Here is a 25,708-nt window from a genome sequence, read left to right on the forward strand (position 1 = left end):
AAAGTTCAAATTATCATATACATGTATTTAACACAAAATAACACATTTAGACAGACATCAAACTTTACTCCAGACCCCGAACTTCATTTATCTATTAGATAAACATCCATCTTCATAAGTCTACTTCTGCTGAACTCTATTTGGGTACAAATTCTTGTAGAAAAAATTTAAATTTTGTAAATATGCTATAAAAGATGGAACATGTGCAATAGCTTTTCAAGAGGTAACAATGATTCGTACAAAATTATGGGAAATTTGATGTTTAAAATAGTTTCTATAAATTGAGAAAATCCAAATTTCAGTTTGAAATTTACTTTTAGGAACTTTAATTTCCTACACTGCATTTAACAGCTAGCATTCATAATTTTTTAAAGAAGTTTTCAGTTAACGCTTCAACAACCATGCATACCCGTACCTGTAAGCAATCTATTAATAAATATATTTGAACAAACTAATTCCTTCACAGAGCTGTATTCTCTTCATTTTATGTCTATTAATAGTCTCTATATATTTGTTAAAAACTGATTTTCTCTCTTTCATCTTCCTCTGATTTGGATGGAATTTGACAACAAATTTCTGGCTTTAAGAGGGGTTTGTTTTCCGCATGCTTATTGAGTCTAGTAAACCCTAACAAGCCATCGGAACCTCAAGAATGATAGCCAAGCAGATAAAAACCATGGAATCTACTGTTGTTTGATATTAAGATGGAAATATAAATGCTAAAAGGAAGTAAGTAAAAGTACAGTCAGGATCGGTGTTCTCATAATTCCACAGTGCCTAGAGCTCAGGGCAGTGCAGTCAATAGTTATATTGGTAATAACACCTAGTGATACTATTGATATATTGCTAGTCCCTACCTCACAATAATTAATTTGATACAGATTCCCAGAGAAACTTGTTCCACATTGATTTTTCTATATCACAGTTTCATTCTCACTTTATTCCGGGAAGTATGTAGTAGGAGGTTATACAATCTTATTATCTTGTATTGAATGGGAGACAGGTGAAACATGGAAGGGATAAAAATATATTATCAAAATAAGCAGATTTCAGGTGAAGGCTATATTTTGTTAACTTTACCTTGAAATCTTGGGTCACAAGAACTTCATCCTTATGGGGTTTTTGGCTTAGCATGTGGAAATGTTTTAAACACCAAGAAGTGTTTAAAGGGTTTGGATTGTTGTGGGACTTAACTTGGTGCACCTTCAGCTGCCATTGCTTTTAGAAAATATTAGCTTATGGTCTTCAGATTGAAATACACATTTGGGAAAATCCCAGACTGGGGGCCCAAGTGACCTATGTTTTGGTATTAATGTATTTACTTGTGGTCAGATTCCGAGAATCCATTTATCCATTTATTTGGCAAAGTGTCAGAAATTCAGATGAGCCAAAGAGATTATGAGCGCTTGTGATTAGCTGCTTTGGAGTGGTAGCAGCCAAATGTTTTATCCAGTATTCTTTACTCATTAATGAAGATATTTTCCCCCATGTAACAGCCGTTATCTACATGATAGCATTCATTTGTTCATTTACTTATTTACTCCACAAATATCTTTGAATGCCTACTGTGTGCTAAGTACTTTCCTAGACTCTGGGAATTCAGAAATAGAAATCAACACCAGTCCCTGCCCTCACATTGCTTCCAATCAAGAGGAGGAGACAGATTACCTAAGAAAGCAGTATGAGTACTATGATAGTAGTCTACACAAAAAAAAAATCTGATAAGATTTATATAACCCTGTGTCCCTTTAGCCAATATTTAATTCAACCATTATTATTGGAAAATATCAATATTTTAGTTCTATGCTTATATAGCTATAACAAAAAAAGAACGAAATGTCTTTTCAAACCACCTGATAAGTCAGTATGCAATTTTTGATTTTTATAGGAATTTTTCACTCCCGTGGCAACCATAAATATCTTTAATCAGAAAATCTCTATGACCTTTCTCTGAACAAAGATATAGACCTGTATTTAATTGATCCCTAAAAAAAATTCAGTTTAGCAACAATACTTTGTTCCAGTTGATCTTTTAGTTCATCATTTTAATTAAGTTTAGCCTTTCTTTAATCTTTCAGCCTTATCAGTAACTATCACTTTTCAGCAATTTCAAAGAGATTACATTTTTAAACGATTTTTTAAAAACCTCCCTGTTAATGGTCATTAACCTTACATACAGCAGATATAATTCTGTATGCTTAGAGGGACCAAACATGAAGTTCTTAAGCAGCCAAAATTACCCAAAAGCCAGGAGAACTTTTATCTCTAGATTCTTTAAAATTACACCCAAGTCAGATAGATAAGAGGAATGGTAGTTTGGTCAAAATATTACCTACTCAAAAATATAAATGACAGTATTTCCACTTGCAATCCCAGAGTAAGGTTTTGCATATCCGTTTTGAATAACTTTAGTGAAGTTAAGTGATTTGAAATTGAATGCAGTGGGGTAAGCTGGTAAGACAGCTCAAAGCTATTGCAGGTCAAGGAAATCAGGTAAAGTGGAGTCATCCCCACTTTTCAATCCCCTTCACTGGAGAAACGCCGGTGCCATTGCAGTGCGAGTGCGACTGTATCTTTTTATATGTATAGAAGTTTTAAAATCAATTTAATTTTCACTGGTATGATTCTCTAGTGTACTTAATATGCTATGGACAGATTTCTGAGAATAGTAAGAAGCAATTACACTTCTCATGAATATATAGCGGATGAAGCACTCTGATTCATTATTCCATTCTATTTTCGAACATGCTTGTGATTTAAAAAAAAAAAAAAAAAGGAAAAATATTCTTTAAAGTATGAACTAGTAGATCTGAGTTTTAATTATCTTACTAGGTGACATTAGGTAAACCCTTAAACTATTTTGTGCCTCAGTTAATCTACCTATAAAATTTGATAAAACCTCCCACCTCCAGTTTTAACTAGCAACATTTAGTTATGTATAATGTATTTTGAAGTCTTTCAATACATGGATTCGAAATTAAATAATTTCTTTATTTCAGATATTTGTTTACTGATTCAAGATGCAATGTGTATGCACCTTGCAATAAATTTTGATCATGAATTGTAAAGTTTGCCATAACTCTTAGTTTACTATAATCCCACTGGTATTAGTTAATCTTGCACTTGCTCCTTTTTATTTTTTCACTAATGGAGTTAATATTTAGTTAGTTCATTTTGTAGCATACGCTCTCCAGTGGTATTGATTTTTTTTTTCTTTTCTGTTCTGTGACCTCACTGAAGTGCCAAACGTCACAGGGGAAGTCATTCAGTGTAGAATTTAACAGCAAGAAATTAGAAGTCTATATCCCACTGACAGAGGAGAAAATTATTTAACCTTGCTTTTTATATAATTGATTCTTTAATGCCTTAATGCAAAGTGTTTTTAAAAACCTCTCTATGCCATATGTTGTGCTATATTTTGGTTATTCTTAAATGTACTATTATACTAACTGTAGATTAATTTTGACCCTATCCAAATTATACCTCTAAGATAGAGTGTCAGAGATAGAGAAAATAAAAAATCCAGAAAATCTCACTTAGAAGCAGATTATAAGACTAAGATCAATTTTAAAATTCAGAGTTTATTTGGGAGTTAAACATGCGTATTTGCAGCTTCTGTTCAACAGTGGCCAGGCCCTGTGCCTGCTGTTGAGCAGCAGGAGGACAGAGCTTCAGCCCAGGCTGAAAGGGCAAGAAGGTGCATTGGGAGCAGCATGCGAAGATTGTTTGCAGCTTTGCATATGCAGGAGATGCCTTCTCTTCTAGGGTGTGTTCCCCTGCAGCAGAACACAGACACTGCTAGCACATGATTCTGCACAAACTATGGAAACATCTGGACTATTGACCGAAATTATACCTTTCTTCATCCAGATGTTAGAGTGCATGTGTATCTCATGTACAGACACAGCCTTAAATCAAAATAATTTTATTTACTAAATTGGCCGGGTGCAGTAGCTCATGCCTGTAATCCCTGCACTTTGGGAGGCCGAGGCAGGTGGATTGCCTGAAGTCAGGAGTTCAAGACAAGCCTGCCCAACGTGGTAAAACCGTGTCTCTACTAAAAATACAAAAATTAGCTGGGTGTGGTGGTGGCCTCATGTAATCCCAGCTACTCCGGAGGCTGAGGCAGGAGAATCACTTGAATCTGGGAGACAAAGGTTACAGTGAGCCAAGACTGCACCACTGCATTCCAGCCTGTGTGACAAAGCGAGACTCCCTCTCAAAAGAAAGAAAGAAAGAAAAGAAAGAAAGAAAGAAAAGAAAGAAAGAAAAGAAAGAAAGAAAGAAAGAAAGAAAGAAAGAAAGAAAGAAAGAAAGAAAGAAAGAAAGAAAGAAAAAAATTTATTTACTAAATTTACCTGTGAGTGTTCAATTAAATAACACACTTTCTTTTTTTCTGCAGACTCCCTCTGTGGACAGACATTTTCCTTCTATTTAAAAAAAAAAAAACAAAAAACAAAAAAAAAAAACAAAAAAAAACCTCCAAGTATTTTTCATCAAGTGTCAACAATAGTACTGGAAGGATGTAGAGGCCGTTTCAGTGATAAGCAACTGCTTAGTCCCTGGGGCTGCTGGCTGGGGCCATGCTTCTAAGCACTGGTTGCTGGCTCAAGGGAGAATTTAAAAGGGAGACAGGCAAGACAAGGAGTAGGAAACCAAGTAGGGATGAAAAGACTCGGGGCAGCCTGGTGCAGTGGCTCATGCTTGTAATCCCAGCACTTTGGAAGAATGAAGCAGGAGGATTCCCTGAGCCCAGGAGTTCGAGACCAGACTGGGCAACATAGGGAGACCTACAAAAAATTTTTAAAAATTAACCTGGTATAGTGGCACAGCTACTCTGGAGGCCGAGGTGGGAGGATCACGTGAGCCCAGAAGGACAGGCTGCAGTAAGCCATGTTCATATCACTGCGCTCCAGCCTGGGCAACAGAGCAAGACCTTGTCTCAAAAAAGAAAGAAAGAAAGAAAATAGTGGGGAGGTGAAAGAATGTATTTCCATAGAAGGGATGGGTGAATGCCACATTTTTTACTCTTTATTCAAATGGCAAAAGTTTCATATTGTACCCCATATACATGGTATACTCTATATGTGTGCAGGACACAACATTTAAATGCTCTTACTTATTGAATTCAGAGTTCAGCTTGAGAAGAGTGATAACTGTTTAATCAGCTTCTCCTCTCTCATGTCCACCAACAGAACAGGTCACCTGACCATTCATTCGGCTCTTATAGTTAAATGAACTCTAAAAATGTACAGTATTTTTGCTGTTGGAGACCACAGAAGACATATATGTTTATTAATATTTTTAGGTCATGGTAAAATTTAGTGCTGTAGTTTTGTTTGTTCCTTAAAGAAATTTTCAAAATGTTAGATGAGAACAAAACTTATTTTCTACTGGAGCATCACAAATTTCCCCAGTAAACTGAATATATAGTTAGCCTAATTTAGTCAGAATATGCAAATGGATTAAATGTGCTTTTCACATATAGGAACAAGTTAGTGCTTTAAAACCCTTCATGACAACTAAGGATTTAGAATAACGTTAGTTAGTATTTCTCTTACAAAACAGAATGGATTAAAAAGTACAAGTATTCGTGGAATATATTTGTACCCCTTCCTAAGGTAGTAGTGATGGAGATTACCTGTAGGGTAGGATCTCTCTGCCCTCAGAAAGTATATTTTCTAGCTGAGGAAGACCAGACTAGGAAGACTTCTAGGAAGACCTAGAACATCAGGTACAAAGGGGCAGAATAAAGGCAATAAACACTCATAAGTTCAGCCAAGGAAAGGATGAATCAGTAAGATTTGTAGAAGTTGAAAAAGCCTTATGGAAGAAAAACGTCTTAGGCTGGCCAGGTTGCTATTAAAAAAAAAAAGAAAAGAAATACCATCAACTGGATGGCTTAAACAGCTTCTGTTTTTCTCAGTTCTAGATGCTGGGAAGTCCAAGATCAAGGCACTGGCAGATTCAGTGATTGATGAGGGAGCTCTCTTTCTGGTTCATAAATGGCTATTTTCTTGCTGTGTCCTCACATTGTGGAAAAGTAGCAAGGGAGGTCTCTGGGGTTGCTTTTATAAGGGCACTAATCCCATTCATGAGTGCTCTGCCCTCGTGACCTAATCACATCCCAAAGCCTCCCCCCCACCCTCTAATACCATCACCTTGGGGGTTAGGATTTAAATATGTGAATTTGGGGGATAAGGGGGACACAGGCATTCAATCCTTAACAAGAGAAGACTTGGATGGCATTCTGATTTTGGTTGCACAAGGAAGAGAGGAGAGGGCACCTTAGGACGGAGAAATGACGTAAGGCAGATGTAAGCAGCAGATGTGAAAAATAAATGCCTGTTAGGCAATAAAGACAGGATGGGCCAGGTACAGTGGCTCAGGCCTGTAATTCCAGCATTTTGGGAGGGCGAGATGGATGGATCACATGAGCTCAGGGGTTCAAGACCAGCCTGGGCAACATGGCGAAACCCCGTCTCTACAAAAAAATACAGGAAAAAAGTAGCCAGACATGATGGTGTGCACCTGTAGTCCCAGATACCTGGGAGGCTGAGGTGAGAGGATCACCTGAGCCCAGGAGGTCGAGACTGCAGTGAGCCTGAGCCTGGATTGTGTGAGTGCACTCCAGCCTGGGTGGCAGAGCAAGACCTTGTCTCAAAAAAAAAAAAAAAAAAAAAAAAATGGAGACAGGATGGCTCAGCAGCTCAGCAGGTTGAACAAGATTATGGAAGAACCTAGAGACTTTGCGGGGAGAACTTTAGAGTGGAGTCTTTAATGGAGACCATAGGGAGCCATTGCAGGTTCTTGAGCAGAGGCCTGCCATGATATTTAACAGAAAGTAATTATTCTAGTGCCTTGAAAGCTAATGCTATTGAATCTGTTGGCTGTTTTTTGTTGTTCTTGCTGATTTTTTTTTTTTTTTTTTTTGCTTGTTTGTGTTGTTCATATACTCCATCTCCTCCTCATTTGCTATTTACTGCTTACATCTGCTTCAGCATTTTACTTCTCACACCCACCTTTCTCGTACTTCCAGTTTCTAATAACATGTGAGGGCAGAACCAAGAGTGGGTTGGAACATTCACCTGGAACATGGAACCACTGCTGTTGGAGGACCTTGGAGAGACCAGGAAAGCAGGCTCCTGACATTCCAGGCTCTCTGGTCTCCAGCTGCGCTCAGCAGTGATGTAGTTTCCCTGATATGGCATGATGCTGCCCCCACCCTCCTGGGTGAGCAGGATTCTCAGAAACCATGCAGGTCACAATGAACTGGTCCTGCAAATGTGCACTTGGAAAGTCCTCGTGTAGACACCTTCCTAAGCAGCAGCTTTTTCTTTTCTTCTTCTTTTTTATATTTAAGTCAGGGTCTCACTCTATCACCCAGGCTGGAATGCCCTGGCCAGTGGTGCAGTCATGACTCACCTCAGTCTTGACCTACAGGGCTCAAGTGATCTTCCCACTCAGAGTAACCGGAATTATAAGAGTGCACTACTATGCCCAGCTAATTTTTGTCTTTTGTATAGAGACAGAGTTTCGCCATGTTGTGCAGGCTGGTCTCAAACTCCTGGGTTCAAGCACTCTCCCTCGGCCTCCCAGAGTGCTGGGATTACAGGTGTGAGCCATAGCCCCGGGCCTTTAGCAGCAGCTTTTAGTCACTTCCATCCACAGGAGACATTTTATGCCCTAGTTACCCATTACTCTCCAACTTCAAACCAGTTTTTTTCTATAGTCTTAGACATGTTTGAGGCCAGGCTTCCAAGAAACACGCTTCTTCCGTGTATAATTTTCTCTCCTAGAACTCTACACTGTTAGAATCGCTATGCTTCCCCCAACCACCGCCCCTCCCTCCCCCTTTTTTTTTCCTGAGATGGAGTCTTGCTCTGTCACCCAAGCTAGAATGCAGTGGCATGATCTCGGTTCACTGCAATCTCTGCCTCTTGGGTTCAAGAGATTCTCCTGCCTCAGCCTCCCAAGTAGCTGAGAATACAGGCGCCCACCACCATGCCCGGTTAGTGTTTGTATTTTTAGTAGAGAAGGGGTTTCACCACGTTGGCCAGGCTGGTCTTGACTCCTGACATTAGGTGATCCACCCGCCTCAGCCTCCCATAGTGCTGGGATTATAGACATGAGCCACCACATCCAGCTCACCAACCCCATTCTTAAAAGAGGAATCCAGTACTCACTTTGGCAGCACATATACTGAAATTGGAACAATACAGAGAAGATTAGCATGGCCCCTGTGCAAGGATGACAACAAATTTCTGAAGCAGTCCATATTTAAAAACAAAAGGAGTGAGAGGAATATAGGGGATAAAAAAGTAAGCACTTTAATTTAGGGATGTTTCCAAACCCATTCATTAATTCTGAGAAAGTAAAATGTAGCCAACCTGATGGAATTTTTATAAAAATTGGGAGCTCACTGTCAACTAAATCACGTTTATTTAATCTAGTATTAGACTGCCTTTTTTTTTTTAACCAGATGGAAACCATTAGCAGCAATAGTGAACAAATCTATCCAGGCTCCCAGAGGTCATTTTTAACCACCATTAACAATCTGGTTTTCACAGATTAGTAATATACGAAAGGCAACAGTCCAGTAAAAGATACACAAAAGGCAGAAGAAGCTTCTGTGCTTCTTATTTACCTAACATTTAGCCATTTTAAAAACCCTTTGTAAGTGAGGCATTCGAATCCTCTAAGTTCAAACTTGGCAGATTTTACCCAGAAGATGCAGCAAAATATCTGTTTGAAATAGATGCCGATGCAAAGTGTTAATAAAACCTCTACAAAGCTGATGAAAAGACAAGCTTTTTATTAACATCATCAGTAGATTTGCCTGTGGTTAATATGGTCTCCATTTACTAGCTGCTTGTTTAGTGGTTTCATACCAATGTAAAGCTACTAATTATGAAATAGGAAAGAAATGCATTTTACATATCACATTTTAATTTTTAAATTCAGCTATCTAACTGAAACATAATATAAGATAAACAGTCCACAAAATATACTAAAGAGTCAAAAGGAATCTGGTCTATAATTTGATAAGACTATGGTTTCTAGAATTGCCTATTCAGGAATAAAGATCTCATTTAAATCATGCTTTGAGTGGTTGAGAAAGTTGTAGAATAGTAGTGTCATTATGCCCTGCAGATAAACACAGAGATACATACATGCCTCTTTCTTCTCTTGTTCAGAGTCAATATTGTATGCCAGTATTTTTGAAATACACCTTTAAGTGGTTAACTGAGACTGCACATAATATGCATGTATCTTCATTTCAAAATATTGTTTTTCTTAGTTTACACATTAATGATTTGTTATCAACCTTCATGTTACTCTTGTTTTAGATAATAGTGTTTTTCTAGGAATTGCATTGAGGTCTATATTTAAAATGCTTCACAGATATTTCCTCTCTATTTTCTTTTTATATGGAGAAGAAAGCCAAGGTATCAAGGTTCAAGAGTACATCTGAACCTATAGAGAGGTCATGTCCAAGATGAGAATGAGGATGTAGAAATTTAATCTGGATATTAGAGAAGATGCTTGCTACTCAGGAACTTAGGGATGCCAAGGATATTATTAGGCTCCTTTCCCTAATGGTGCATATGTTCTGAAATATTTGCATATATTTTCACAGATGTATTTACCTACACACACACACACATTCACAAACACACACAAACATAACTCCCCACAGTCATCAAGTAAAATGCACTTGAATTGCCATTGATAATATCATGTTGAAAATTTTCCTGTCTGTCCGTGATACAGTTATAGTTCACCACTTCAGGGAGAAATTCTGTTTCCCTCTTTGCAGAAAGTTTTACCTCGGCAAAGAAATCTCCCTGTACTTCTACAAGTGCCCAGGGCCATTACATTTTGTTTTTTGCTGAGGGAACTAAATAGTAAGGAGATCTTTGATGAATTCTGGCCTACGCTGTAATTTAGAATTTACAACCTCTTGGGGTCCTTTTCAGAAACAACTACAAACCCTTTATTGAGTGCTTATTGTATGTTCAGCACTGTGCTAAGCAATGGCCATACCTAGCCCCTGCCCCCAAGTAACACATGGCCCACTGAGTGAGGAAGGGGAGTAAGGAGACAGCACTATGCCTGAGGCCTGTGCAAGGAACTCTGGGGACAGACAGGAGGGATGGGGGGAAAGGGAGGGGGATCCATGAAGCCTCAGAGCCCCTTTGTTTGTTCTACCAAACCTCTTCAGACAGAAATAAAAAGCTTGATTAAATTATGTGAGTCTTGAGGATAGCAGGTTGAATTTTTTAAAAATTCTGATTGCCTGAATGATTGGATTCTGGTTTATTTAGACTGGATTTGTAGACTCAGTTCATCACTGTGGATAGAGACATTTTCTTAACTTGCCATCCTAGTTAGCACGTAAGCTAAATAGGAATAACGACCTAACCTTTATTCACAATATAGTTTTCTTTGGTCAAGGAAGAGCAGTGAAGAGATACCAGCAAGCAAGTAACTGTTCACAAACTAATATAAGTTAACTTATTTTGTCTAAGTTGATTTTTAATTTTTTTTACTTTTTATTTTATTTATTTATTTTTAAATTTTGAGACAGGGTCACCCAGGCTGGAGTGCAGTAGTGCAATCACAGCTCACTACAGCCTCAATTTCCTGGGCTCAAGTGTTCCTCCCACCTCAGCCTCCCAAGTTGCTGGAACTGCAGGCACACACTACCACATTCAGCTAATTTTTCTATTTTTATAGGGACAAGGTTTTTGCCATGTTACCCAGGTTGGTCTTGAACTCCTGGCCTCAAGCAATCCTCCCACCTCAGCCTCCCAATTACAGACATGAGCCACTGCACCTAGCCTTAAGTTGATTTTTTTCTTTTTTGAGACAGAGCTTCACTCTTGTTGCCTAGGCTGGAGTGCAATGGCACGATCTCAACTCACTGCAACCTCCGCCTCCCAGGTTCAAGCAATTCTTCTGCCTCAGCCTCTTGAGTAGCTGGATTACAGGCATGCACCGCCACACCTGGCTAATTTTGTATGTTAGTAGAGATGGGGTTTCTCCATGTTGGTCAGGCTGGTCTTGAACTCCTGACCTGAGGTGATCTGCCCACCTCGGCCTCCCAAAGTGCTGGGATTACAGGCGTGAGCCACCGCGCCCCGCCCAAGTTGTTTTTTTTTTTTTTTTTTTTTTAAACAAACTATCAATTATTAGGAAACCCCTCCAGGTTTATCAATCACAGCTCAAAGCCTCCTCCCACTTCTTTTTCAGTGTCCCAAATTTTGATGGCCCAAGAAGGCTGGGCCCCTGCCTCTAGTCTTGAGAACCTTTCTGTTCAAATCAAGCTTCCTCCCTTCAAGGGCAAGTGGGACTCCAATCAGATTTCTACCAGAAATCTTGACTATCCAGACTCCTCTTTTGCCCGTTCTAGAAATTTCCTTCCTTGTAAAGGATGGATAACAGTAGTGGGCTGGAGAGGGAATAACTTCAAGAATCTGCTTTTCTGGAGCTGCCATCACAGGCCGGGCAGGCTCTGCTCTCCTTTTCTGCACCTCCCCTCCATGTTTCAGGAGGATTTTGTGTGAGTAAATGAGGACAACATTTGGTTATGAGGACTTCCAATTTCAGGTTATATTAAATAAACTGTTTTGCAGGTACTAAAAGAAAATGTAAAGGAAAACTTACAGAACTAGCCTACTCAAAACTAATAATATTTTTTCTCCTTTTTTAAAAGGTGAACACACACAAGAAACTAATTCACCTCATTCACTCAAAAAGGATGTAGAAAATATGGGGAAAGGTAAATGAAAGTTTCAATTCTGTAGAACTTCTCTTGGTTTTAAATGACTGTGGAGATAATAGGAGGATATTTTTGTCCTACACCATATTTTTAGCTTGACAAGCAACATATGAATAATAAATGGACCATTGGGTGGATATAATTGAGATTAATGCATATGTATCAATCAATACATGACACTGTAATATAATACTTTAAAATAATATATTACATTGATTTATATTCATGGATTTCTGCACAAAATCTATCCTATGTCTATGCAACACTTTTTAAACTGGTAAATATTTTGTCTTATAATAATAAATTGCCATATATAACAGTTCTCTGGAGAGTTATTTGTAAAGATTAGTAAAATGACTCTTCTTTTTTTTATTAGAAGAACTTCAGAAGGTTTTATTTGAACAAATAGATTTACGGAGACGACTGGAACAAGAATTCCAGGTGTTAAAAGGAAACACGTCTTTCCCAGTATTCAGTAAGAAATCACTTTTATTTCATTGTATTTATGATAATTGATTACGTTTCTATTATTAGGCTTAAGAATGTAATTCTAAGTGTTAAGTGATTGTGCAAAACACACACGGTCTTCCCATGGTCTGCCTAAATATTCATAAATTTTAGTTTTATTTAGGCTTTGAATTGACTCACAGATAGAATTTCTTTCTTTGTTTTGTTTTGTTTTGTTTTGTTTTGTTTTGTTTTTGAGACAGAGTCTCGCTCTGTCGCCCAGGCTGGAGTGCAGTGACCGGATCTCAGCTCACTGCAAGCTCTGCCTCCCGGGTTTAGGCCATTCTCCTGCCTCAGCCTCCGGAGTAGCTGAGACTACAGGCGCCTGCCACCACACCCGGCTAGTTTTTTGTATTTTTTTAGAGACGGGGTTTCACTGTGTTAGCCAGGATGGTCTTGATCTCCTGACCTCATGATCCGCCCGTCTTGGCCTCCCAAAGTGCTGGGATTACAGGCTTGAGCCACCGCGCCCGGCAGAATTTCTTACAAGAACCTTTTGGTATTTATGTATGGATATACGTGTATCTGTATGTGTATGTTGTGCATATTTTAAAATGTGTGTAAATATATAATTAAATATGTAAATATATTTAAATATTTAGATAGATTTAGATTATAGATTTTAAAACAAAAGAACTACTCAGGTATTTACATCCTCTAAAGTAGGGGAAACAAGAAAAAGTTAACTTTCATTCTCAGATTGTTCTGGATAGCATTCCTGATGCTTGAGATATGTATAAATATGAAAATCTAAACTTTAACAGTTCAGTGTACACAAATCTATTTTATTAAATGAAATTGGTATAATTTTAGTAGTTTTAGATTCCCTATCCATATTTAATGTTAAAATTCCATTCTAAACTTAGAGGCAGGAGATATTGTAGCCTAAAAACTGTTGGTTCTACTCCCAGAGTCTTGGAATTTTCTAAAACTTTATAGTAGGTGTCCAGATTTTTAAAATTCACCTGACCCGGTCTGGGTCACATCTGGACAAATACACCACAGTAGTGTTTTTCAAGCTTTCTGGAGTTTGATTTAGTCATCTTCCCCTCTCCAGAGAAAGGAAAGTTGGAAAATAGTATGCAAACTTTTTTTTCTTTCTTTTTGAGATGGAGTCTCGCTCTATCACCCAGGCTGGAGTGCAGTGGCACAATCTCGGCTCACTGCAACCTCTGCCGCCTGGGTTCAAGCGATTCTCCTGCCTCAGCCTCCCGAGTAGCTGGGACTACAGGCACACACCACCACATCTGGCTAATTTTTGTATTTTCAGTAGAGGTAGGGTTTCACCATATTGGTCAGGCTAGTGTCGAACTCCTGACCTCAGGTGATCCGCCTGCCTCAGCCTCCCAAAGTGCTGGGATTACAGGCATAAGCCACTGTGCCTGGCCTGCAAACTTATTTTTCTAATTATATATTTAAAATTAATTTTTTCCAGGGCACTTTTTTAGAATGTCAGCATGCTTCTTGTTATTAACCCAGAAATCACAAAACTCAAGTTGGCAATTCCTGTGCCAGATGATTGCTGTATCAGCACCTGGAAGATTTTTAAATAATTGTGATAATTCCAATAATGTCAGCCTGAAGGTCTTCATTCATTAGGGCTTCCTAAATGTAATCATTGGCACAACTGAATGACATACTTAGGTAGCATTTTTGAATAGCACCAGGTTCTTGCTAACATGTCAAACTGAATTTGACCAGAACATTTAAAAGTGAGGATTCAAAATGTAGAGGTAACTGCATGATGGAAGAGAACGCTGACCACAAGGAATGGGAGGGTCTGCAAAGTGTGTCCTCTCTGCATACTCCAAAGGAGGTTGGAGCTCATAGTACTTCAGTTGTTTTGAATTCAGAGAATGCCTGCAGGGCTTTAGAATGAGATTGAAAGGAGGAGAATGGCCAATAGCTTTTGATAGCATAATTAGGAATATTGTGATACTTATAGCTTTGAGAAAAGGAGAAACGTTTAAAATATCTTTGAAACCATAAGAAACAGGTGCTTTGAAAGGATCTAGGATTCTCTAACTTTTGAAACTGTGTCTTAAGAAATACTGCACAGTTCCTTGCCCCAATGAGAGGCATTGAATGATATGTTTTTCCAATAGCTGATGTTTATCTAACTGTTGAGTTTGCAGGTCCCTGCTTTTAGATCTAGCAGAGTGGGTCCAAGTCCCGTTGAATCCCTAACATGCCCTTCTAACTCCCTATGAAACCTCTGTAGTCATAATTCATCCCATTAATAAAAGCTAATTCATATTCATTCTAAGGAATTAAGTAATCCATAATAATTGATATTTTTCTTAGTAACTGCTCTGTAATACAACATGTTTCTGTTAAACAAAATGTTAGAATGTGATGGTACTGGCCAGTTTCAATTCAGACCTCTCATTCATCATTTTGATGTGCATTAATATGTATCCTCTGTGATTGCCACGTATATGAAATACTTCAATTAAACAGTAACAAAAAAATTTCCTCTTTTTTATCTGTAACATACTCCACTGACCAAGGAAGTGGCATGTGTGTGCCCAAGTTTAAATAATGCGTGGTTTAGATACACCACAAAGAGGCAGTCAATTTCACACCGATGAAAATAGCAAATGCACATTATGTGCTTGTTAACTAAATGTGAGGGGCCGTGAGGCTAGGAGACAGATTTAGATTCACTCAGATGAAAAGGGGAAAACCGAACTTTGCGAAGCCTTGTCGGAAAGAAGCATAGAGGAATTCTCGTGAGAGTTGTGCAAAGCTTTTTACTATGAGGTGAACAGATGCTCACAGTCACCACACTTAAACACCAGTTCACTTAGAGCACTGTGGACCTAGGCTAGGAGCTGTAGTATGTGAGGATTAAGAATCTAGGCTCAAAAATTGGCCAGACCTGAGTTCATTTTCAGGCTCTACTACTCGCTGGTTGTATGACCTTGGGAACTGTAAAATGCGGCAGATAATTCCTGTTGTGTAGAAGAATGAGAGGACTAAATGAGAGAGCTATGTGAAGTGCTGTGCACATGCTGGGCACAGGATAAGTGCAGTTATGATGGTGATTATGAAACAGAAAGATGAAAAGGAGAGGAACAGCACTGAGCTCTAGAAAAGCATTTCTAAACTTGGGTCCAAATATTTGGCTTCTGGCTAGGCACAGTGGCTCACACCTGTAATCCTAGCACTTTGGGAGGCTGAGGCAGGCAGATCACTTGAGGTCAGGAGTTTGAGACCAGCCTGGCCAACATGGTGAAACCCCATCTGTACCAGAAATATAAAAAATTAACCAGGTGTGGCGGTATGCTTCTGTAATCCCAGCTAGCCAGGAGGCTGAAGCAGGAAAATCACTTGAACCCGGGAGGCAGAGGTTGCAGGGAGCCGAGATCATGCCACTGCACTCCAGCCTGGACAACACAGCGAGACTCAGTCTCAAAAAAAAAAAAAAAAAATTGGCTTATTGCCGTGGTTCTGAGGTTTAATGAGGACCACAGGAATGATCCTAAGCATGGAGGGGTTACAAATACAGATAACAGAAAGGAGGGGCAGGTAGAGGAGGAGGAGGAAAAGGAGGAAGAAGGGACAGAGGGAAAAAGGAGAAGGAGGAGGAAGAGGCAGAAAAGGAGGAAGAGGGAGGAAGACGGAGGTGGAGGAAGAAAACAAGTCTCCACACTGGGGGAACAGCAGTTGGGAGGAGGAAGAGAAACAAGCAAGTCTCTGCACTTGCTGGAACGGAGGCTTCCAGAGCTGTTTTCCACTAATACTTACTCGTAGCCCTGTTGGGGAAATCTGGGGAGGAGAAAGCAGATTTCTCCTATAATGGCAAGCATTTGCCATTACAGCAGAGGCAGAGAAGCATGGCAGGTCATAGAGATGATTCTAGGTGTGGATACTGACTGCTCTACTCACTAGCTGAGTAACCTTGGGCAAGTTCCCTGATCTCTTTTCAACAGTATAGCAATACTGCTACCTACCTCCTGGGGTTGTGGAGAGGATTAAATGAGTGAAAGGCATGAAGTGCTTAGCACAGTGACAAATGCATAGTAATTATTATGAAATGTGAGTTGTTGCTATTTCATACAGTTTTAAAGTTTGATGCTGACATTCTTGTGGTGACTGTATAGTAAACCAGCTAATGTAAGAAACCAGAACTTGTAAAGGTTTATTGAGCTGTCATTATAGAGGGTAGAACAGGCAGTGAAACTGTTTTGATACCAAACAATAAGTTTAATCAACAAACTGGGTAGGACACAACAGAGAGGTAGGAAGGGTATACTAAGGAAAGAGGAGAAGCTGGAATTGAGTGGGAGTAGGTGTTTGGGGAAATGGATTAGGAGGGGCTCCACTGTTATCAAAGTTACTTTGAGATGAAAATAGGATGGCTGGTCAAACATGTTTTGTAATGAATATCATGTTCAATTGGACAGAAGTAACTTATTAAAGGTGACCCCCAATGCCACCATTCCAAACTTCCCCCTCACAACTGGTCTGATCATTTTTGCAGCTGTAAATCCAGAAGTTATTTTTGCCACTGCATTGTTATGTACACCTTTCCCAGCAATTGTATCTCTTCTTCCTCTCTTTTCCTCTAACACCCTATGCCTTCCTTTATTACAGCATTCATCCTTTTGCTGTAGTTTTTATTCATTTTGATTTCTTCCCACTAGCCATCTTAAAACCCCAGGGCCTAGCCCTGAGCCTGGGACCTGCTAAAGGTGGCAATGAATGGAGAAGGCCCTCACCAGCAGGGTGCCCTGCATCCTCACCTCCCTTCTCCACTCCAGCCCTTTCTGCCTACTGCTCTTAGCCCTGTCTTCCTAAAACTCTAGATTTGGCACCAAATTTCACCTCAAGAAGCTAGAATGATTTGCCCTGTTTATCATGATATATCTAAGTTAACTCTTCTCTGACTCTCAAAACCTGCCATAATTGTATGCCCCCCACTCCACCGCCGCAACCTCTCCACTCTTATTTCTGCTTCTCCCCAGGCTCAGCCCCAGTTACCTGGCAGACCACTCTCACCCCTCTCCTTCGACCTCTGCACACCGTCTCCCTCTAGTCCAGAGGACCTCCCCTCATCCAAGTCCTCCTCCTTATCTGGGACACAGCTAAAGTTTTGCCACATCCAAGAAGCCTTTCCACTCTTGCAGCTGGCAGCATTTTCTGAAGTCCTGTTGTGTTCATTTCTAGTACCATGAGTTTTCTGTGTTGATTTCTCCTCTGTTTCACTCTCCTCTCCCCACACTTGCATTGTAAATAGATTCAGGGAAGGGCTACTCAGAATGTTCTTCCATTGCCACCTGCAGCACCTGGCATGTTGTGGGTACGTAACACACTCTCAATAAATGATTGATAGGAACGTTGGGATCATACCCGAAGAGATTAAAACTGACAATGGAGGATGAAATTGGATCACTGAAGTCTGTTATATAAAGGAGAGTATCCAGGGCTCATGAGTAGAATCCTTAGATTTGCAGATCTAATGACAAATTCATGGCACTTAGAAGAACTGAGTGGAAAGGCCAGTTGGTTATTACAGGAAAGCACAAATGAATGGGGCTTTATGAAAAATGTTAGATTTTATCTAAAATGTCATCATTTTAGATTCTTATAAAAAAATTGCTCTTCCAAATTACTGTTAAGAGTCCTTGTTATTAAAAACAAACTACATCTCATCTCTCTGAATATGGTTGTCTGCGTTTTTCACCTGTGGCCATATTGAATTTATTTTATGTTCAGTGGTTCCCTTCCTTCCTTCCTTTTTCTTTCTTTTTGTAGCATACTCTAGAAGATGAAGTGTGGGGTGGGGGCAGTGGGGCAGATTCCAAAATACTGTACAGATTAAAAGCTTTGGTCCTTTCAGTAGGAGATGGCTATGAAAAAAAAAATTAAGTTTTGGCTGGGCACAGTGGCTCAGGTCTGTAATCTCAGCACTTTGGGAAGTCGAGGCAAGAGGATTGCTTGAGCCCAGGAGTTCAAGGTCAGCCTGGGCAACATGCTGGGACCCTGGCTCTACACACACACACACACACAGATTAGCCAAGCATGGTGGCATGCACATGTAGTCCCAGCTACTAAAGAGGCAGAGGTGGAAGGATCACTTGAACCCAAGTTCAAGGCTGCAGTGAGCTGTGGTCACACCATTGCACTTAAGCCTGGGTGATACAGCAACACCATCTCTCAAAAAAAAAAAAAAAAAGGTTCAGTGGTTCTTTAAAAATAGAGATAACAAAATGAAGACGTTGTAAACAAATTGAACCCCAAAGCCCACTGCTTGCTTAGAACATTCCAGGTGAACCAGATGTACCCTACGGGTTTGTCTTCTTACTTACGGTTCTAGGAATGTAGGCTAGATACTCTTTATTGCTGTTTGGAAAACCCTTGGGCTTTTCCAGCTGTCTGAGTTTGCAGTGTGCAGCCTTGCTATTGTGTTGGCTGACATGCTGCACTTCAGTGCTTTTCTTTGCTACTTCCTTTTATATTATCATTTTCCAAAAATAGTTGGGTTATAAGTGATTCTCATTAGAGAATGATTTTTTCCATCTCCGGTTAAATTGTGTCTTCATCAACCTTTAGAACATAGAAAAAATATGGCCAGGCATGATGGCTCATCCTGTAATTCCAGCACTTTGGGAGGCCAAGGCAGGTGGATCACTTGAGGTCAGGAGTGTGAGAGCAGCCTGGCCAAAATAGTGAAACCCCGTCTCTACTAAAAATACAAAAAAATTAGCCAGGCATGGTGGTGCACTCCTGTAACCCCAGCTACTTGGGAGGCGGAGGCAGGAGAATCTCTTGAACCCAAGAGGCAGAGGTTGCAGCGAGCCGAGATCGTGCCATGGCACTGCAGCCTGGGCGACAGAGTGAGACGCTGTCTCAAATTAAAAAAAGAAAAAGGACATAGAAAAAATTTTAGATTTTTGTATGTTTGCCAATTAACAATCTTCATATCTCAAAGCTATACACATCCTTGTTGTGGAAATTTTAAGTATGCAGAAATAAAAAGGAAAGGAAACAAAAATCACCCATAATCTTTCCGCCTAGAGATAACCACTCTTAATATTTTGGAGTTTCAGCCTTTTAAAATGCATATTAAATGCTTTTATAAAACAAAATGAAATGTAATAGACAACATTTTTTACTTCCTTTTTGTTTTAGCTAAAATGTGCCTCTTTCCATTACTACACAGCAGTGTATAAATATACGGTTACATTGGGCATTAAGGTTTGCCCAAGTTTTAGATGGTGGACACCCTTGTAACTAAGTCTTTGCATATATCCACTATTATTTCCTTAGGTTAAACTCCTAAAAGTGTTGCTGTGTCACAGGGCATTAACTTTTTAAAGGTCTTAACATATAATTTCAAGTTGCTTTTCAGAAAGTTTGGACTAATTTCTCCTCCCGTCTTTGGAAGAGCGTGTGTCATCTTTTCATTTAATCTTTGCTAACTTAAGTGGGAATTTTGGTATTTCATATTATTTCCTTTTCTTTCATTGCTGGTGATGTTGAACATTTTTCACGTGTCTAACATCCTTTCATGTGTTTTGTGAATGCCCATTTATATTCTCTCCCCATATTTCCGTCAATGTGTTCATTTTCTTATTGATTTGTATAAACCCTCTATATACTAAAATGTTAATTCTTTGACATGTTGCAAGTATTTTTTGGTTTGTATCAATTACCTTTAAATGTTGACTATGGTGTTTTATGTTTGGGGAGTTTAATCTGTTTGTAATTTATTGGCATACCAAAGTTTTAAATTTCTGTCTAATCAAATCAACCAGTCTTTTCCTTTTCGGTTTTGGCCTTTTATGCTCTTCCCCACTCCAATCTTTAAAAAAATTACCATTTTTTCTAATACTTTAATGGCTTCTTTTCTTTTTTTCATGTTAACTTAGAGAATTATATTAAGTGTACTATCATAGAAAAATGAGCATGAGTTAAGTTAGGACTAGTTTTCATCATTCCACTCTGAATTGCCCTTAGCTGTTTCCTCCACTAAAATTAGAATCTTCTATGATCCCAGGGAAGTAAGTGCTCCAGCCAGGTTGGCTTTAGGCAGCCCCTCCTTCCTAATTCATCTTAGTTTACCACCCTGGTCAAAGGCATCTTGGATCCCTAGAGGCTCAGAGGAAAGTTTTCTCCTTCACAGAGAGCGACCTGCTTGCCATGTGCTCCAGTGTCTGGAACCACACTGATTTTCCTGGAGGCCTTCGGGCCAGAGTGCAGGACCAAGTGTTGGAACCAGGGCAGTTTGTGGAGGGCTAGTTCCCCTGTTGTCCTGCACCCTTTGACCCACCTCTAGAGCATCCTGACCTGGTGAGGTGGGTGCCAGCTCCTCACATAGTTCCTTATGCCTAATTATTGTTGGTGTAAATCAAAATCTTTCCCTCACTTCCCCTGCACAGGAAAGACAAGTGGGTGCATGGAGCCCAATCAAATCAATTTATTTTGTCACCAAAAAATTTTTCTTTCTTTTTTTTTTGAGAAAGAGTCTCACTTTGTCACCCAGACTGGAGTGCAGTGATGCAATCTCAGCTCACTGCAGCCTTGACTTCCCAGGCTCAGGTGATTCTTCTACCTCAGCCTCCTACGTAACTGGGACTACAGGCGTGCGCCTCCATGCCCAACTAATTTTTTGTATTTTTCGTAGAGACAGGGTTTTTCCATGTTTCCCAGGCTGGTCTCAAACTCCTGGGCTCAAGCAATTTTCCTGCCTCGGCCTCCTAAAGGGCTGGGATTATAGGCTTGAGCCACCACACTTGGCCTGTCCTCAAAGTTTAACATGCTGGAGCAAGAAAAGACCTAAAAGCACATTATTTCACACCTTTGTTTCTTTAGATAAAGTTCTGAGGCTCCAAAGTGGGGTAGTTACTATAGATGGCAGACTCTCAACCTGCTGGTGAATAATTCTGTGTGTTTTTACTCCTCATTTATTAGCTAGTCCCTGCTGTGTGCCAGTCACCGTGGTAGGCCTTGAAAATTTTTAAAGTGTCTAAACGTATCTTCCTGCCCTCTAAGAACTCAACTGTTTAGCAGGGAGACAGATAGATAACAACTAATCATAGCATGTATTATGGATGCATTAATACAGGTATGGACAGGGTACTGGAGAAGTACAAAAAAAAAAAGGGTAAATAATTCTGGCAGGAGGGGCTGCAAAATTGGAGAAGACTTCCTGGAGGAGGTAATATTTGGACTGGACTTTAAAGAAAAGGCAGTTGTTTGCTGCAAGGGCAAGACCACAGCAGGGGCAAAGGCACAGAGGCTGCAAGTATAACACATAGTTGGGGACTGGAGAGTGGTTTGGTGGCTGGTGGGGTGCAGGGGATTTCCTCTGTGTCCTTGGCTGCAGCCAGCTGAGCCATATGCAGTTCCCCTCTCCTCCTTCCATGTCTTTATATAGAATGCTGTTCTCCACGTGTCTGCTCAAGCAGCTCTTCCCTCTAATGCTCCTGGAATGAATGACAGCTCCTCTCTCAATCTTTGCATGACACCACATACTTCCCTCTATTACGGTGACTTTGACATTAAAATCAGAGGTGACAGTAGGGATTGGGTCTTTTTAAAAAAATTAATTAGAACACATGTTTGGGGTTGGATAAGAAATTCAAATCTTATGAAAAGGTAGAAGTTGAAAAAAATAAAAAGAACAAAGCCTTTTCATCTCTAAGTACCCAGGGTCTCATGATTGGTAAAGGGTTTACTATCTTGAAAGTGTTGGAAAGCCATTGGAGATTTTTAAGCAGGGAATTAAAGGTATTTGGAGAGGAAGGGACTGGAGGCTAGGTGGTCAGTTGGAAAATAATTCAGGGATGAGGTGCCTGCATGTGGGAGGTAACGATGGCAAAGAGGGGAGAAGATGAAGGTAGAACACATAGAACTCACAAACTAGTTGACTGTGGAAATGAAAAGAAGAGGAGAAGAAAAGATAATGATGAAGTTTCTGATTTACTCAAGCTGCTGCCCTATCAACCACAAATTCAATATGAAATCATGCTAATTTCTCCTTCAGTGCAGAAAAAGGCAAAGTTAGCCAAGTCTACACTTTTAAAAGGATCACATGGAGAAGATGTAACACTAAACTGTGCATTTGGAAGTCATTTTTTCCCTAATGCAATAAATATGATCAATATGTAGAATAGCACAAATATTTTGCATGACAATATCTCTTAAAGTTTTCTTCTCAGATTAAGGTAATGTCTGTAGAAAGACACCAGGACAAAGGAGGACCATAAAATAAAGCTGATCCCAGGGTGAGTTTGCTGCACAGGAGAGTCAGACCAAAGTATTCTCTCTTAGGAGTGAGATGAGCTGCAGTGAAGCCAGGCAGGCATTTTTCACAGACCCAGAAGGTATTATGTACAGGAGGGGCAGCATTTCCTATGCTCAGCTCTATCCAAGGCCTGCCCCTCCTCACTCGTGCTGGACTTCTGAAGACAGTATGGGGAGTGGAAGCTCCCAATACCTGTGATTTGCACAAGTGTGCAAACGATAAAGAACATGATTGTGTGGGATGTTTCTGTGTAATCATATGCAAGAGATAATACTAGACAGAATATGAGATACTGTAAAATATAAGACACACTCTCAGAATTTACTGTCTAGTCTGATTAAATTATAGAGGGTTGAAAACATTCTTCAAATGAGCATATAATTTGCCTACAGAAAAAAGACTTAAAAGTAGGGGGGCTGTCCTTGGGACTGTCAATAATGTTTTTACTAGCTAAACTAAAAGTAGATTTTACACTTTAGTTAATCTTTCTCTATCTCTCTCTCCTACCAGATAATTTTCAGGATCAGATGAAAAGGGAACTAGCCTACCGAGAAGAAATGGTGCAACAGTTACAAATTGTAAGATGCATTTCTACTTAAAAATAAATTCAATTTGATTGGTTTGTTTTCAGACTACCCAATATGTATGAAACTGTTCACATTTTTGCATGAAATCCTTTGGTCCACTTACCTCTCAGCTGGCTTAGATGCTAATTACCAAGAGATTTACTTAGACACAGGATAAACAGATGTGGCAGTATGTTTCCTCTAAATGTAACTACCTACCATGTGTTAATAGACAGATGTGTAAATTATCTCTGTGGGTAAACCAAAGGTACCTGCATTTTCTTCCATTATGCAAACTTCCCAAACACAGTGCTCAGTAAGGGCTCAGTGAAGGGCAACTGTCTTCTATCCTCTCCTTTCACTACCCACTCTTGAACCAGGCCCTCCACTACCAATAAAACACAATTAATGAGCACAATTAATCAATTAAATTCACTTGAAGGATGATGAAAAGAAACAAATGATTTCCAAATGAAATGTATTACTCTATCCCAATCATTTCTAAAAATGGACACTCACTAAGATCTATTTATATGGGAACAAAAACCAGGAAGATGTCTGATAAGTAAATGTAGTGGTTTTGTTTTGGGTTTTTGTTTGCTTTCTGAATTTTTTGCCCTTTGTCCCCATGTAGATACATCTAGTATTATTCATTAGGGCTTTTAAAGGAGTCTCCCAAGCTTCTTCATTTTCATGAGTACAATGGGGAAAATTATTTCTGCTCAATATATTCAAGATATATTTAATCACCTGGATAAAAACACCTACTGGTCCTTAGTGATATTCCCAGCATAATTATTACACTTTGGGTTGCTTGACATTTCCGTACTGATCCATGCTACCTTTCAACTATTAAGCATGGATCCATGCATATGTGCCTATCTTGTGTGCAGAGCCATATCCCGTTCTTTTGTCAGGATTATTTCAGAAAGGTAGTTATTAATGTTTCTATTCTTCATCAGAGAAGTCATGCCAGTGTTAGTGACGACTCCTAAGAGTCATTTTTGAAGCAATTGGCTTTCCTTGATCTCAAGTGATCGTTAACAACTCTCAGTTCTGAAAACCACTACATAAGATGCTGCTTAAACAAGATTTTTTTCTCATGTTGGTTTTGTTTGCACCCAAATTTACTGGGGAGCAGAGGATTTTCATAATTGATTTAATAACAAATTCCCATTCTTAGCTTTTGTTTCCTTGATAATAAGAGCTGTGATTTCTTGCTGTGAATTGTGTTCTCTGTTTAAAGGAAAAACTTAAATAAAAGATTCGATATAGGGGGATATAAAATTTTAGGATCTCCCTTATTTTATACAGGTCATCACTTTCAGGTTTTGTTTTGTTTGTTTGTTTGTGTCTTTTTTTTTGAAACAGGGTCTCACTCTGCTGCACAGGCTGGAGTGCAGTGGTATAATCATAGCTCACTATAGCCTCAAACTCCTGGACTCAAGCAATCCTCTCACTTCAGCCTCCCAAGTAGCTGGAACTGCAGGTGTGCACCACCACACCTGACTAATTCTTTAATTTTTTGTAGAGACAGGGTCTTCTGTATTGCCCAGGCTGGTCTTAAACTCCTGGCCTCCAATGATCCTCCCACCTGGGCCTCCTAAAGTGCTGGGATTACAGACATGAACCACTGCACCCAGCCCGTTTTCATACTCTTAAAACAAAAGAAAAAAAATTGCCACAAGTGCAATTAAAAAAATTGTGATTTCAGGGGGTGGTGGTGAGTATAGCAAAATGGGCATTAGAGAAGGAAACAGTATTTCTTTTAGTGCCCCTATTCAAGGCCAGTTATGTAACCTTAATGTCTTAATTTTCTTTGGCATTTGTTTTCTTTAGTGAAAGACGAAATTATATTGTCTCCATGTAATAAGCACATAGGATTGATAGAAGAAAAAATGTCTCATGTCTTTTGAGATATTTGGTACATGGAAGATTAAAACTGGTATTACTAAATCATTTTGTTATGCTGTATTGTAAAATATTTTATCACATGTTTTCATCTATCTAAACAAATGTTGTTAATTCACATTCCTATAGATAGTAAACTATTCCTGGAATCAAATTAAGTAATTTGGGAGAAGCTTGACTTTCCTACCCCCACCGTCCTGCCCTTGTAGGTATCGTATAATTCCTGAAATACACAAAGGTACATCCAGGGTAACAACATGAAAATTGGAGAAATCGACATGATTTGTCCCTCTTGCTTCTTCCCCTTTTTGTGTGTCCCCTACCATTAGTGCCCAGGGTTTTCATGCTGACTCCAGTACCTATCACAGTGTGCAGCATCAAACAGCTGTTTATAAACATTTGTTGAATGAATCACCACCCATGATGACCCTGACCCAACTCTGATACTCTCATGTAGCAGTCCTCTTAATTCTTTCCCAAATTTCCCTGGCTTGGTCCTAGTTTCCTCAAATGTTATTTTACACTAAGCAAATACTATTACCACAACTCCTAAAGGAAGGAATACTAGCAAATTTGGGGGAAATTCTGTATTACTGCCCTGTCTACACCTAACAGACATGAGCTTTTAACGTCTGTAACTTGGGATTGAGACCCATCCCATACAGTTTCATTAAGTGTCAGTTC

At 39.5% G+C, this 25,708-nt stretch overlaps 1 protein-coding gene and 1 non-coding gene across 2 annotated transcripts in view; both read left to right on the top strand.

The window, feature by feature from the left end:
- Positions 1–25,708, top strand: part of SKOR2 (SKI family transcriptional corepressor 2) — a 47,476-nt gene that overhangs the window by 8,914 nt on the left and 12,854 nt on the right. Inside the window, exons 5-7 of the mRNA XM_007974101.3 lie at positions 11,720–11,785; positions 12,162–12,260; positions 23,058–23,125. Of these exons, the coding sequence (XP_007972292.1) occupies positions 11,720–11,785; positions 12,162–12,260; positions 23,058–23,125 (233 nt within the window). The remainder of the gene's footprint in view (positions 1–11,719; positions 11,786–12,161; positions 12,261–23,057; positions 23,126–25,708) is intronic.
- Positions 8,179–8,284, top strand: LOC119618744 (U6 spliceosomal RNA). The gene has a single exon (XR_005235104.1). It is a non-coding gene; the product is annotated as a U6 spliceosomal RNA (small nuclear RNA).

Source organism: Chlorocebus sabaeus, chromosome 18 (genome assembly GCF_047675955.1).
Source record: "Chlorocebus sabaeus isolate Y175 chromosome 18, mChlSab1.0.hap1, whole genome shotgun sequence".
NCBI classification, from domain to species: domain Eukaryota; kingdom Metazoa; phylum Chordata; class Mammalia; order Primates; family Cercopithecidae; genus Chlorocebus; species Chlorocebus sabaeus.